Source organism: Centroberyx affinis, unplaced genomic scaffold, assembly GCF_046629955.1.
Source record: "Centroberyx affinis isolate AG114_WGS23_722 - 3 ecotype Tasmania unplaced genomic scaffold, CSIRO-AGI_Caff_v1 ptg003590l_1, whole genome shotgun sequence".
Lineage (NCBI taxonomy): Eukaryota > Metazoa > Chordata > Actinopteri > Beryciformes > Berycidae > Centroberyx > Centroberyx affinis.
Genome location: NW_027281515.1, coordinates 132,251 through 148,385, shown reverse-complemented (window position 1 = coordinate 148,385; position 16,135 = coordinate 132,251). Strand labels below are relative to the sequence as shown.

At 43.7% G+C, this 16,135-nt stretch overlaps 1 protein-coding gene across 1 annotated transcript in view; it reads left to right on the top strand.

Annotated features, from left to right (window-relative positions):
- Nucleotides 1-4,100: 4,100 nt before the first annotated feature.
- The window catches only part of klhdc8b (kelch domain containing 8B), a 96,117-nt gene continuing 84,082 nt past the window's right edge, over nt 4,101-16,135 (top strand). Inside the window, exon 1 of the mRNA XM_071540272.1 lies at nt 4,101-4,491. Coding sequence (XP_071396373.1) covers nt 4,101-4,491 — 391 coding nt within the window. The remainder of the gene's footprint in view (nt 4,492-16,135) is intronic.

The following is a 16,135-nucleotide window of genomic DNA, read 5'->3' as shown; positions in this document are numbered from 1 at the left end:
ACTCACCTGCGCACCAAATCTCTCAGGTGAGCTTGCCCTGGACCCACACAAAGTTATGGAGGCCTATTTCAGAAGTTTAATAGAATGCTTGGTGTGTACCTTTTTGATGTTGGTTATCTTGTTTCTGTTCTGTTCTGTTTCTGGCTGTCTTTTTCGTGACACTGAACGGTTTTTAATTGTGTACTTAAAAGAATAGTTCACCCAAAAATGAAAATTCTGTCATCATCTACTCACCCTCATGCCAAATGAAACACAGGTGAAATTTGTTAGTCCATATAACACACAGGGAGGTTGCCAGCAAACTTTGTAGCAGCCTTCTCCAAAACAACTGAAGTCAATGGGGACCTGTTCTTTAGAGTTCCAAAACAAAAACAGCCAAACAATCACACTGTGAATAGAAAGACCTATACACCATTATTTGTTACAAATCAATCAGCTGTAGTTAAGATTTGCACTAAATGATGGTGTAAATATACTGTAGGTCTTTTTGGAACTCTGAAGAACTGGTCCCCACTGACTTCAGTTGTTTTGGAGAAGGCTGCTATGGAGTTGTGCTGGCAGCCTCCCTGAGTGTTATATGGACAAACTTCACCTGTGTTTCAACTGGCATGAGGGTGAATAGATGATGACAGAATTTTCATTTTTGGGTGAACTATTCCTTTAACAGGGTTTAACATTGTTGTATGAAATTTGTTATAGAGGGCTTTCAGGTGATTTAACACATCTGGTGACCATAGTAGAGGTCCTCAACATATGGACAACGATAACTGTCTGCTTCTAAACGTAAAACTGTCTCAACAGCAGACCATTTTCCCACTGAAACATCTGATAAGTGATAATGTCAGCTTGTTAGCTAGCTAGTATCTGGTATCAACCGTCACTCTCTTTTAAACATGATTCGTGCACTAGCTAATAGTAGAAGCTGTCATGAGTAGTGGCTGGTAGTCACATGTTAGCATAAACATTGGTTGCTTTGCTAAATTTGCCTGGTGGCTGGTTAGCTAGCCAACAATGCCAAGAACCAACTGTTTGTTCAGGTTAACTGAGCTGACACTTCACACTACTCGTAGTGCTTTGGAATAGAGACTAGGACTAAAGGGGCTAGGGCTGAAGACAATTATTTGTGTTCAGCCAATGAACTGCGCGGCATGATGGCAGCAAGCGGTCAATGGGAGATTTGAGCCGCAGCTGCAAAGCCTCTACACCATTCTGAGATGTGGTTCCTGCACTTTCCATATCTGTCCATATATTGTCTTTGTTTTTCTGTTCAGCACACAGAGGGAGACTCATTATAACGTGATCATGCTGGCTCGTGATCCAGTGTTTAATTCTGTGGGGAACGCATTCAGCTCAGGACCCAATCGGTTTTAAATAATTCAAGGATGAGTCGTCCCATCTGAGCAAACACAAACTGCCACTGCCACTGCAACACTGCTGTTTCATAGTGTGCGTGCTTTCACATCCTCTCATCCTCGCTCTCGCTTGCCCCCGGCCACCCGCTCTCTATGTGTCTGCCGTTGGCAATCTCAGGGGTTCACACCACACACACACGCAAACAGGGGCTCAGAGGGACATGCGTTGTTTGTCATAACGGCTTACATCGCACAAAGCTCAGTCTGGAGGGAGTGATGCATTTGTTTGTGAATGGAGGAGAAGGTGTTGAGAGGGGAATACACACAGCTTTAGGAGACAGACTGTCAGGTCCTCTGCTGAATGAGGATTCTGTCTAACCAAAAACACAGACAGTGAACGGAATTCATGTAGACATGTGCATTCATACCTGTTGAAGGCTATTTGAATATGTGATGCTTTCATCTGTGTGTCCATATGCAGAGTTCTGCACAAAGATCCTAAGATGAACTGATCAGGCGTACTTATGAATGCGATGGTGTTGGCATTCAGTTCAGGTTGAGAGTGTATTAGACACAGAAATTGCTAAATTAGTAGAGCTGATTCTGCACATTGGCCAATATCTTGCCTAGAACTTTGCTGATTGCTTTGTTTATAGTGTTAGAACAACTTTTTAGTGCACTGATGAAAATATTTCCCTCACAAAATGATCACAGAAAGCTAGCACAAATCACAATACACACTTAAATTCATGCACTCATCATCAGTGCACTTGTAGGATATATCCAACACCTGCATCACATGGGAGTTCATCTCTCTCACTCTCTCTCTCTCTCTCTCTCTTTCTCACCAAAGGTCAGTGTTTCCACAGGGCTGCGACCACTAATTGGGACTGGGAAGAAGGCATCATTAATTATGAATATGGAGTAGTATTGTGTGTGTGTGTGTGTGTGTGTGTGGGGGGGGGTGTTGAGGAAGATGGGGACGGCAGAGGAGAGAGAGAGAGAGAGAGAGAGAGAGGGAGAGCGAGAGAGAGGGAGACAGAGATTGTGTGGCTTTTTCCTCTTCATTTTTCCTCCCCTCCCTACTGCTAAATGTATTTGCTTTGGCCTCACACACACACACACACACACACACACACACACACACACACACACACACACACACACACACACACACACACTTTTTTTACGCTTTATTTATAAAGCACACTTAAAAACAACAAGTGTCGACCAAGGTGCTGTACAAGGATAAAGGTTCTGCTTTCAAATTGCAGTAAAACATACTGAGAAAGATGGAACAAAAATAGAATAAAAACTAAAATAATGAGCCTGTTGACATATGAAATATATGCAGTGTGAAAAATTCTGAAAAATATTAAAATATGTACTATAACAAATGAAAAGAATATGAGAACGTAAATAAACCAAATACGTACATTTTCAGCATATAAACAGGATGTTTTCGCCTCTGATTCAAGCTCTGAATGTCATTGTCATTCTTCTTCTACAGTCTAAATTTCCACCATGTAATCCCGTGTTGTGTTCTCCCCTAGGGACTGTCATCCTCTCCGAAGGGATCCAGGGAGCTACCAGGAAGCTCAGAAGGCCCCGCCCCTGACCGGAAGTCTCAGAACGGCCCTCTGGGAGTTGGAGTTCTTGTCTAATTAGGGGAGCGGGGGGTGGGGGGTGGGAATCGCTTTCTTTAACTCCGAGGGAGACTTGTAGTCATTACCCACCCGGGGAGTTTTCATGTAAAGACTTTGGTCATTTTTGGAAGGATTTTTTTGTTGTAGGCCTCATCACCGGGGTGTGAAAAGGACTCGCGGGCTGGGGGGCTGGTAGTCCCGGATAATTGCCTTTTTCTTTGAGGGTATAAATTCGGTCTCCCACAAAGGTTTTTCCTTGGATTATCGGGGAACTCTTGAAGGTCAGCGCTCGTTACTCTCCTCCTTCTTGGTCTTTGATCCAGTGCCATCTCTCCAGTCATTCTCTGTCTCCTTTTTTTTTTTTTAATTCTGCCACTCTTGACATTGAGGTTTTTTCGTGGGATTAAGTCTTAAGCCCCGGGACGCCCTTTTTGGAGTGTCTCCTTCCCAGGGATATTCGGAAGCCAAAAAGTTAACCAAAAAAAAAATAACCTCCCGGCGGGATCAGAGCGAAGGAGGGGAAGAGGGCCGGAAGGAGGGGAATAGATGGAAATGAAGGGCAGATGGCTTGGCTGCTCGGAAACACCAACAGTCGGATGAATAAAACATTCGAATAGAGGGAGAGAGAGAGAGAGAGAGAGTCGTGACATCTGGCTGAGGAGTGAGTTAGACACTGTCTCCCTCTTCTCTGTCCTTTTCTGTCACTTCTTTCTTGCCTGTTCTCTCGCTCATGCTTCCTCTCACCCGCTACTAGCCTTTTTCCCCCCCGTATACTCTTCTTTCTACCGCCCTACACCCCCTCTCTTCCTCCCCTCCCTCTATCTCTCTCTCTCTCTGGAGTGGACACAGGGGTTCAGGCGGTCACTCAAACAGACAGAAACAAGCTTGTGCCTCCGCTTGTTTCCCTGTCCCCCCCCCCCCCCGCCGCACTCGCTCAATTTTGTCGGGGCTTCCGCCTTCCCGCGTCCCCCCCCCCTTCCCCCCCGCGTCCCCCGCCGCCTCCTCCTCCTCCTCCATCTCTCCCTCCTCCTCCTCCCCCTCCTCCTCCTCCTCCCCCCCGGCGCGGTGTAATGGTGCGTCCCCTCCTCTCGGCCCTGGAGACATGCCCGTGCGGGAGATGGCGGTGAGTCCTGTCAAGTCCCTGTACTGGGAGCAGTTCCCGCCCATGACGCAGCGCCGGGTCTACTGCACCCCCGTCCGCCACGACGGCCTGCTGTACGTGCTGGGCGGCTGCAGCGAGACCGGCGTGCCCCTGGACAGCGCCGAGGTCCTGGACGTGGAGAGCCAGACGTGGAGCCAGCTGCCCCCGCTGCCCACGGCGCGGGCGGGGGCCTCGGCCGTGGCGCTGGGCGGCCAGCTGATGGTGCTGGGGGGCATGGATCACCAGCAGAGCCCGCTGGCCTCCGTGGAGGCGTACCACCCGGACGAGGGCAAGTGGGAGACGAGGGCCGGCCTGGGGCAGCCGTCCATGGGCGTCACCGCTCTGGAGAAAGGTAAGAGAGTGAAATGGCTGTGATTTTCCTGGGTAGACTTTTGGTGCCGGAGAGGCTAGATTCCTGGATTTTCTAGGACTGTGTTTGTTTTTTTTTAATTCAACTGAAATGAACTCCCATTGCTTTTACTTACTGGAAAACCAATGCCTACACAGGCTGCATATGCAGAGCGGAGAACAGTTCAAACAAAGAATGATTTTCCCTTTTAAGGTCGTTTCATTTGATTATCAGAGGAGGCCCAGAGGCTGAAAACTATTAAGTGTTACACAAGAAGAAGCAAAAAATATGAGAAAAATCTGAATAATTACATAAGATAATAATTTTGTATGGTAATTTTCCTATCCCATAAATCATCTCGCGACCTCCCAAAATGATCTCACAGCCCCTGGGTGGTCCCGACCCCCAGTTTGACCACCACTAGTCTAAGATGTGTGTTCCTGTATGACATTCTTCCACTTAGAGATTGAACGGACAGAAATATCATTGCAAACCTCTTTAGATGTAAGTCAAAACAAACATCCTCGACAGGTTTACTGGATTGCGGTGCTGGGAGAGCACATCCACTTAAAAAACACAATGCGTCTTCCACTCTGATATTCTAAATTTGTACATAACGTCTGAAGCCAAATGCTATCAGTCTGGGAGTCTGCGCTCACCCTGTCAAATTAGTGCCAAAAAAATCCATATTCGCTCAATGCAGGCCTCTTGAAGTGGAGCATACAGTCGTTTTGACATTTTTATAAGACTTTGAAACAACAGCAACAGCAACAAGCTCATTGCTTTGAAGTGGGGGAAGTTAACTGATTAGCTGCTCAGTTTGGGAGAAGTCCCTCCAAGCTTTTCACTCAGTGGAGCGCTGCTGAAGTGTCCTCCGAGTAGAGGCTGCTCACTTGTGATTAAAGAGGGTCTTTAAAACTGCACTTTGTCGCTCACACAACTCATGAAGCTGGTGCTCAACTTTGGCTTAGGTTCAGTAAACATTACACTGAAGAAGTCCCGAGATGCCGATTATGTAAATGGCCGTGGTGGGTCGTATGTGTGTGTGTATCTGTGTGTGTGTGTGTGTGTGTATACATGCCCCTGTGCATTGGGAAAATGTCAAACACAGCCCTTGTGGAGGAGCCAGTCGTCACGCAGCCTACCTCTGCTGAATAAACATGGTGGACTTAACACTTGCTGTTTTAGGTTGTGTGCGTTTGTGCAGAGGAAGGGAGAGGCGTGTGAGAGAGAAAGAAATATAAAAAGGGTGGGAGAAAAAAAGAGAAGAGAAAGCACGGATCAAATGTTAACGAAGGAAAAAACAAGATTACGCATATCTGCAGCCAAAAAACCGGTACAAAAATGTAAAATATTACATTGACATGAGACAGAGGGACAGAAAACAACGAGAGAGAGAGAGAGAGAGAGAGAGAGAGAGGGGTTGAAGTGCTTCTTCCCTGCAGTTTCCTGTGTTTACATCCGAGGCTGCATGCCGTGGAGTGCAGACTTGATAAACCATGGAATCAATATGACCTTTCTAGGTAATAGAGACAGAGTCAGGGAATGTTCCTGTGATGTGCATTTTCATTTCACATATTTCTTGCAGAGGGAAAACAAACCCACACAGACATTCCATTACAGCCGTTGTCGAGTGTTTTGCAACTCTCTTTGATTCCTCCTGCACTTATGGTCCTCCTAGATATTTGTTGAGCAAATATCAAGCAGCACATGGTGTTGGATTAAAGGGATATTACACCAAATTACGGCCTGACAATAGAGGTGTGCAGACAGGAATTTCAAAAATGAATAAATTTCCTTTAACATAATACCAACACCGTTAATGTTAGAGCTGCTGCAAATTACATGCATTGCCACAAAAATCGACCTGGGTTGAAAACAACAATTAAAAATGAGAATTCTGTCTTATAAAACCCCAACTATTGTTGAGCAAAACTTTTCTAATGCTTCATGTTCGGGGTTTCAAGTCCAAAAAAATCCAATATTTATATTTTGGAATAAGAACACAGTGTTGTTTGTGAAGATATTGTTGTGCAGTCTGCAGAGTCTGCTGTAATGAGCATCAAGATGGAACATGATTGCAGTCCGGAAACGAGTGACAGAGTTTTGCTATCTGTGCCCTGCAGTCAAAACACTAAGTGGGACACTGTCGCACTGTGTCATATTTCAGTACAGAAGCCCTCATTAGAGAACAGCTTAACATAAACAGCTCCACTCCTCGTGTTTTATGAGGGCAGCAGGAAAGATACACCAAAATGCATTTCCCCTCAATAACTGCACAGGCAAAACAAATCACCTAGGAATGACAATTTGTCATATATTTATAATTATTGCTTGTATTCAACCCACACACCGTCTTCAGTCATAAAGGGAGGAAGAGGAGATTTGGTACTGTGGCTGATAATAATCACCACCACCAGTAAATCCTATGGAATTCATTAAACTGAGACATTACAGGCCCCCAGTGTTAATCTATCTGAGATTATACTCACTCTTTGACCTGTTAATCTTCGGTCTTATGTCAACCAATTTTCCATCACAACTGGGTGGCTGTGCAATATTATTACTGTTCCGCATTAGTGGCCTACTGCAGGATGTTCTGAACTATTCTTCTCGAAGGTGGAGCAACAGTGAAGTGTTTATTAATTTCAACTATTATTAAATTCAACTATGACAGTAGTGACCTTGTGTGTGCTGTCACTCCGCTCAGTCTGTGCTGTGATATGTTTTTCTAAGCAGCCGACATCTCCATGTTGATGCCTTCTGACATCTATCTGACAAATGACTGTTTCTGTGTTGCTGTGTTTGTGTGTGTGTGTGTGTGTGTGTGTGGGTGTGTGTGTGTGTGTATCCGCATGTGTGGCTCTGATTGCTGTCTGATGGTTGACAGTATTGGCCAACAATGGCTGCTGCTGTAGATAGGATAGAAACTTGCTTTAATTGGATACTGAGTTTGACAATTCGCAGCCTAAATGTGCGTGGATACACACTACCCTCCTCCATACAATATTTTGTGGAAAGTTACTATCCTAGCCAAATTTCCAAGGTTGGGGCACTCTGAGAATACTTCTAAGAAACTATTATCTAGTCTGAGAAAGCTTGCCTGCGGCTGAATCTACTAAAACTCCTGTAGTTGTATCCGTCCTTAAGGGATACAGCATTTAAACAAGGCTGGGTCTGATGGTGCAGAGCGAATGAAAGTGATTGGTTAGAGCTTACTGTGCAAGAGAGTGACCTTTGACCCCGGGTGCTTCACTGTAAAAAAAAATATTAAGGCACTTTCAACTTATAAACCTAAGTTTCCTTGCTGCCTTGAAATTGCAAGTTGACTGAAATAGTTCTCAATAGGGTCAAACCTCATTGGTTGTTGGATGACTGCATTGCATTCTGGTCTATTGTGGCTACTGTCGGTGGAGAAATTAGTATCTCTGCCTCTTCTACAATGAATTTCTCCCTGTTCTGAATGTTGAATGTTGGTGCAAAATGGTGAGGGACAGACACCAAATGAGTTTTTACAGTGTTTAGATCCTCTGTCAAGCTGATCCTCTGTCGGTATTAGTGTGTATGTGTGTGTGTGTGTGTGTGTCTGTGTGTGTGTTTGCATGAAGGCAGAGGGTTAGTCATGTGTGACTTGGTGTGCCATCGGCCTGGGATTATCTTGGTGACACGGGTAATCTGCTCTTTGACAAAAGAAAAAAAGTGGAGCACCACCTTACATAAATAACTTGTGAAAGATGACGAAGGTTAAAGGCTGTTTATAGCTTTCTGTAAATTTCAAGACATTTAGGCTGCGTCGACATACACATTTGTTTTTTAAACTTTAAGAGACTTTAAGAGAGTGTTTGTGGGTAAAGTCATTGAATTTTGGTTAAAGTATTATCTAAATATGCGTATTTCCAGTTCATCATAGGGAAGGAAAAAAACATTATGTAGATAGAGTAAGAGCATTAGTAACCACAATATGTGTGTGTGTGTGTGTATGAGAGAGAGAAAGATGTACATGTATTGCTACAGTATGTTTGTATGTGTGTTGGCACAGAACAGGCCACATGTAAATGAAGCCTTCAGCCTGGGTCACAGAAGACAGCAGATGTTTATGAATTGATTTCACTCGCTATGCACTATAAGGGGGATTTAGAGTGTTTTCCTCTATTGGAGGGTATACTGTGGAGAGTGACAGGATGGGTGATGGGTTGGTGTGACATTTGACGCAGGTCATGAGTCAGAGTCAAGCTTATGTCATTGTGAGTTATGTGCTGTAAACTGCAGGGCTTAAACAAGTTCTAAGTTTCTGAATTGTTCTTGTTGGTGACATAATTTTTGGTCCCAGTGGTCAATATTGTGTCACATTGTCAAAACGAATTGTCGTACCTGGGTATAAGTCCTGCAAAAAAAACAAAGAGATGATTGGTAGCCTTTATCTCACATTAGTGATATTGTTGTGTTTCTCAAAATCAGGACCACATTTTCCATAAACCGTGTTGATTCCTGGCATGGAGAGGATGTTGCTTCTTTGGCCAAATGTTTCTTTTACTGAAGAGGATAAAGATGTTGGAAGTGTTTTTTCCATTTGCCATCGGTGAAACGAGTGAAGACAGAAACTCTGAGAGCTTTAGCACCATTTAGTGGAAAAACAGCGCCCTCTAACTGTTTTGTGCCGTAAAGGAATCCAGCAGATTTCCCTCCAAATCCGACCTGGTGGCACACAATGTAAAATGTAGTGTAGAGGCCGGCAGAAGCTGACAATCTTCTTGTTGATGGTCTCATTTGATTATGGTAAATATACTAATATCTCAAAATAATGTGGTGATGATTTATGGATGTTAAAATGCTATGTAGCATCTTTAAAAAAAGTTCCATAGGCTTGTGTTCAGTGTAATTGAAAATAAGATAAATATTCATTGTGATAGCAGTAGAATACAAGAAGTTTGTATTTGTCTGTACATGAATGTGTTTTTCTAACATCTAACAGAAAGGCACCTCAGTGTGTGCATTCAGCATGTGCTGTGACATGTGCTCTCAGCCAACATCCACACATTCTCCACTGATGCCTTCTGATGCCTAACTACAACCCAGTGTGTGTGTGTGTGTGTGTGTGTGTGTGTGTGTGTGTGTGTGTGTGTGTGTGTGTGTGTGTGTCTTTTTAGACGGTGGTCTGGTTGACGTTTGCTGGCCAGCCTTGCAGCCCTAAAGCCTTTCCACTCAGCTGCTTTGAGTCTCTCATTTCCTCTCCTCTCCTCCCCTCTCCTCTCCTCCCCTCTCCTCCCCTCTCCTCCCTTCTCCTCTCCTCTCCTCTCCTCCCCTCCCCTCCCACAGTCCTCCTCATTCCCTCGCCCTCCTATCCCGTTTCCCAGCTGCCCCCTAGCTGTTTTCCTGTCTGTCTCTTGACTTCTTCTGCATTTCAGAGTCAACTGATCAAGCGAGCATTGCTGTTGCTTGGCAACAAGTGTGTGACCGCTGTGTTTGTTTTTAGACTAATCAGAGGAAGCGTAGATTAGTTGTGTGTGTGTGTGTGTGTGTGTGTGTGTGTGTGTGTGTGTGTGTAAGACAGAGCTAGGGATAGAGCATGTGTGTGTTCGAGAGTGTGTGTGTGTGTGTGTGTGTGTGTGTGTCACTTTGGGGCCTGTCGCAGCCTGTTTACAAGAAAATAATGTCGTACTTAGGGAGGCAGTGAATGTGTTGCTGTGCCAACCTGTGGCTCTCTCCTCTCCTCTTTGTTGTCACACATACTGTTACTGTCAGGGTGCACTGAAGTGAACACAGGGTGTGTGTGTGTGTTTGTGTGTGTGTGTGTAGCAGTCTAGGGCTGTCCCCTGTCAATGATAGTCTCTCATTAGCCTCCCTCCTATTCTCCTATTCTCCTATTCTTTTCCCTCTCCCACTTCTTTCCCTTTGCTCATGCATCTGCTCTTACCTCAGCTAACCCTGAAGTGTGCAGCTCTTTCCTGCGGCTCGGCGGTGCATGTTTGCAGAGGCATGAAACATTGTGTATACGAAATGCAATCTCCCACTGTGCCACTAGAACAGCTTCCTCTGCAGCCCTCTTCATGCCTCAGAGAAGTCGCTTTTTAATTGCTGCTTTAGCGAGACTCATTAAAAGTGTCATATTCCCACTTTCCTGATGCGCTTATCTCCCTCTTAATATCTGCTTCATTCTGTGATTAAGTGCCACACTGCCCTCGCCTTGCGTCAAACAGCCATTTGCTTGTCAGCTGGCCTGCAAACCGCCTGACTGAAAGAAGAAAAACAGCTCCACAGAGCTGCCAAGCCCCTAAATGATACATGTTTACACTTTCTTTATACTTCAGAACTTCCTTTTGGCACTTTCCGCATCTCTGCTAGTGCTTGCTTTCCTTTCACATCCTGTGCTGACCTTGTTTCTGGACCCCTTTAGCTCTGGGCCCTGCTTTAGAATGAATTATGCAAGGCAAAAGTCTTTTTCATTCTCCTACAAGCAGGGGGACTGTAATGCTGTCTGTGATATGATAAAATGCTGGATTTGAGGTCAGCTTGGTCAAGTGATGGATACGTGATCAGAAACGATAAAGAGCCAACTTGGAAGTGTGGAGAGATGACGGGAAACGTGCACGTGTCTCTGGGTAAAGAGAAAATGGGTTGTCTGGTTGTCGGTCACTGTCCAGTTACTGACGCTGTTGCGGTTCTTCTTAGGTAGTCGCCAAGTAAACAAGATAAGCCCTTGGGAAAGGAATAATAGGGATGAGAGAATTCTTTTTGAGGGCTTTGAGAGCTTACACATTTCTTATCACAACACCGGTGCAGATTGAAACTCTATCTCCGCAGCCATGTGTTGGCAAGGGAGGTGAGGGAGAGCTAGAGGACACAGCAGGACACAGAAAGACACCACAGCAGTCTCTGTGAAGCCTTGTTCAAACAGCGGCTCTGGTAAGGCAAATCTGATTCAGCTGGCTATTGTGCAGGCTTATCTCAAATTTTTTTTTTTTTCCCAGTTTTTAGTGTGTGTCCCTTTGAATTTTAGGTAGCAGTCAGGGGGAGATTTGGTGCTGGAAGGACCTGTTGTGGTTTTAAATGGATCTTATGTGGATAACTATGCCTTCATAAATGGAATACTTTCAGTCTAATATAGGGATGGCAATTCAAGAAGTCCCCCTTAATGCATTCTTCCTGCATGCATCCAGTAGTCATGCACACAATTTTTTCTTGCATGTTGTGCAGTAGAGCCAGATTAGTATATTGTAACACACAATTCAATGCATCAGACCTTTCCTTGTCATTTCTGTTGGCTTAAAAGAGAGCAAACTTGATTTTTCCAAACAATTCCTCTTTGGCATAGAGCAAAAGTGCAGCAGCAGCTCAGCAAACATGCAGTAAAAAGTGGGGATTCTTCATTGAGTTGATCTACGGAGCAATAAGCTCAGATATGCATACTCATTTCCCCAAAATGATTTCAGGGCCCATTTTAATCATATCCAGACTACTGGATTAATATTAGAGGCTTCCCCAGGTACAGTCAGTCCAGTGTAAGGAGCTTTCAGCTAGTTGGTTGTTTCATGGGTATTTTTTACATCTTTTGGTGTGAAATTACAGAGTCATTATCATGGGTTTTAATTAGCGCAGCAGGATAAGTCAAGGACAGTTAAACAGGCAATCAAAGCTGCAGTTTTGCACACTGAGATACAAAGACAAACACGTATAACATGAACACAAACAGACTTGCGCAAATTGAAGTGGGATGACCCTACACATTTGTACAGACATGGACACTAACATGCACTCCCTGTAATTAGAGTGGATGTACACACACACACACACACACACACACACACACACACAAACACACTCTGTTTGAGTGTCACGTAATGAAACCATTAGTGCCTGTTGGTGATGTTATTCTGCTATTTGGTTCTCTGATCTGCTTTCCTGACCCACACATTTAGCTGGCTTAGGTTCTTCCACAATCACCAGAGGCTCATTAGCTCTAGCTCCTAGTGCTTACTGTGTGTATGTGTGTGTGTGTGTGTGTGTGTGATAATGTGTGTGTGTGTTTGTGCGTGTGTTTTTTCCCTCCTTGGGTTACATATCCTGTTTTCCTCCATGAAAGACAACGCCTATGCGCTTCACTCACACCCATCCACCCACACACACACACACACACACACACACACACAGTGCTTGTCAGGCTACCCTGTAATGCTCATTCAATGCTGCAATCTGATCAGCTTGTCCACAACATTTATTCCAGCGTTAAAAAAAAATAAAATAAAAAAATAAATGAACCGTTCCCTTTTTGTAAGCCGTAATCACTTGTGTGAACTTATTATGCAACTTCTAAAAAATGCCCTTTTTAAAAAGGGATTATATTCATAAAAGCAGAAAAGCCTGAGATAATGACATCAAAGTGACACCATCTCTCTGTGGAGATTGTTGCACCCAGACTGCGATGCTTTTTCTCTCTGTTTTCTCTTTGGACCCATTTCTCAATGTCAAAAAATTAGGCTTGCACTTGGAACAAAGTTTTAAACTTTAAAACCGAGCTCGCTGTTCATGCACCTCTGTAGAGCCGTCAGCCAACAAGGGCTGAGCACAGCACTGTCTATTCTAATATCAGTCTGTGATGACAAAAGCCTCTGATGGTCTGACCCAGCTGAGCTGAAGTCTAGATGTTGTGCTGCAGGGCACAAGCTGGAGCTTCTGCATCTTCAAGTCTCAGCCCAGATGACGCACTATGAGAGCCTGGCAGCTGATACAACTGCCTCCATTTACTTTCCATTCAGTGACAGTCACATGTGAAATTACACGTGAATGGACACATGTTGGTCTTCATATGGTTTCCACGTTTTCAGACATTTGTCAGAAATTTTCAATTCATTTCAATTTCACCTGTGAAAAACCTGTTATTTTTCTGGCCAAACCAAGCATCATTCGTCTAAAAAAAAGTTTAAAAAAAAAACAGCTATGATGTACTTCACATCTCTAGGTCCATTTTGTTGTCAAACACAGATGACGTGACATCACATCGTGATATTTCCAGCACCGCAGCAAGTTTAATAGCAGAAATCTTCTAGACTTCTTTCTACACTGCTATTTTGCACCAAAGTTCAACAATCATACAGGGAGAAATCCATTGTAGAAGAGGTAGAGAGACCAATTTCTCCACTGACAGTAGCCTCAATAGACCAGAATGCAATGCAGCCACAAGACTAATGGATGCAATGCTTTTTCTCAACTGGAAAAACTCTCTTGCTGTTATTATCGTTATTACAATCACTATTGCTCTCTCCACCTGCATCTACTGACTGCAGCAAGATCATGCCCATTCTCTGTGGGCTGTCAAAAGGCATTCTGGGAAAAGTAGGAAATCACTAACTGAAGTAGAAGTAGACGAGGCAGGTTGAAGGAAAGCGCGTACGAGTGAAAAAGTAAATTACAGCACTTCATCACGAAATAACTCCTGGAACGCACTGAACATGACAGTTTGATGATATATAACAATGTAAGTCTGTCCGAGGGGGGAATTTTCCTTCAAGAGAAAATGGGATGAGTGCAGCGGTGTCACGTCCCGCTAAGGCTGCGATGACACACAGCGAAAGTCTTTTCTACGCCACTCTGACCCAGCGGAGAAAAAAAAGCCTCAGCTCGAGGCACTCGGGCACCAGGCTGAGGTGCTGAATCTTTAAGTGACAGCCAGGATTACTTATTATGGAAGCCTGGCTGCTCGTGATACTCTGTGCATGTACCATAGACTCCGGTGACAGCGAATCATCCTCTCAGAGAAAAGCGCTTTAGCAGGGGAAGCCCGGAGCCTCGCTGTGGCTTTCATTAGACGCTCAGAGAGAGGATGATTAAAGAGGAAAACCTACACAAACAAGAGCTGGCTGCCTGACAGTGTGAAACCTGGCGGCTCAAAGCGCCAACACTCACTCGTTCTGGACTGGAGAGGAAAGTTGGGGAAGGAGGACAGAGGTTGAAAGGTAGAGAGAGAGAGAGAGAGAGAGAGAGAGTACTTCCTCTTAACCTATCCCTATTATTTCCTATTATTTTTCTCCATGTTTACGTTTATTGTATGCACCTCCATACCAAGGCAAATTCCTTGTATTGTGAAAACTTAGTAGGCAATAAACCTGATTCTGATTCTGATTCTGATGCAGAATGAGAGAAATGTGATGATCCTATTTACAACCTACAAATGAAAAACGATATACCAAACAAATGTGGAAAAAATATTGACTTCCAAACAGCATTTTATTCTGTCTGGCCTGATGATCTGTTCCATTCCTTCAAATTGGTAGGGTAAAACAAACCGCATGCCACAGTTCAGTCAATGTATTCAGAAAATAAATAAAAAAGATTTGGTGATAAAGCAACAGAATTCCTCACCCAGAAAGGAAGTGTGAGGCAGGGCGGCAGACTCCAGTTCAACTCAAGTTCAATATTTAAATCAGTGACTCTGCAGGTCCAAGTCTCAGACGTTATGATATGGAGATCGGGTGTCTTTTCTATGCAGATGACTTGGTGCTGCTGTCAGACAAACTCCACAGTCTGCAGCAGCACTTGCACTTGCTAGAGAGAGACGGAGTACCAGCAGTGGGACCTGGGAAGGAAGCTTTAAAAAAAGATTTCAGTCTTCCAGAAAAAAGCCCCAGGTTTCACAGACATAGACATCAGTTGACTGGAGGTGGCACCGATCTGGAGCACACCATGTTTTATACTTTTTATAACAGTATACCCTCAGGTCAGCTAGCGAGGCTCTTCTCTCAGCTCCCAAATCCAGGCTGAGGTCAGGCTTTTGCAGTCGGAGCCCCTAAACCCTGGAACGACTTGACACTAGATATAAAGTTGGCCAAGCGTGTATCATCTTTCAAGTCTCTTCTGAAGAACTATATTTATAACCTTGCCTTCTCTTGCCTTTTAGTATTAAATACTACAGTTTTTATTCTTATTACTCATGTACATGCTCTTATATTGTTTTCATTGTTCTCCATTTTTCCCTGCTGTTTTTACTGTTGTATTGTTTGGCTGTAAAACACCTTGTTATCCAGCCTATTGCACTGTATGTTAGTGAAGTATGGCATCCACTCATGAGGCAAACAGCCACCAGAAACCGTACAGGCAGTATTTGTATAGTTTGAAAATCCCAAAGGAAATTACCAACAAAGGCATGTTGGGCAGAATATGGCTGATTTCCATTAATAATTAACACACAAAAAAGCTTTTAAATTAGACACACTTGAAAATGAGCCCTCTATTGTCACTTCAATCAAAAGCAATTATTATCCACAAACTGCTGCGACTAATTACAATAACAAATCAACAACACAGAGCAGCACTTCCTACAGAGAAAATATTAGGATCAATCAAATCAAGTTTCAAGATGTAACAATAGCAAAGTTGATTGAATGTTATTTACGAAAAACGTCATAATACACATACAATCTGCAAACTTTAATCCCAAAATCCCCAATTTCTGTCAATTAAAAAAAGAAAAAGAAAAAGAAATCCTTCTTAGGAAAATCCAGAATTGTTCTGAGCTAATATAAAATACTCTAAACTAGAAATACTCTAATCTACTCTAACTACTAAAATACTCTTTTATCACTTATCATTACTTTAATCAATTACTCAGCTAATTTTTCCTATGCCAGAAATAGTAACCTAATCATTTCTCTGC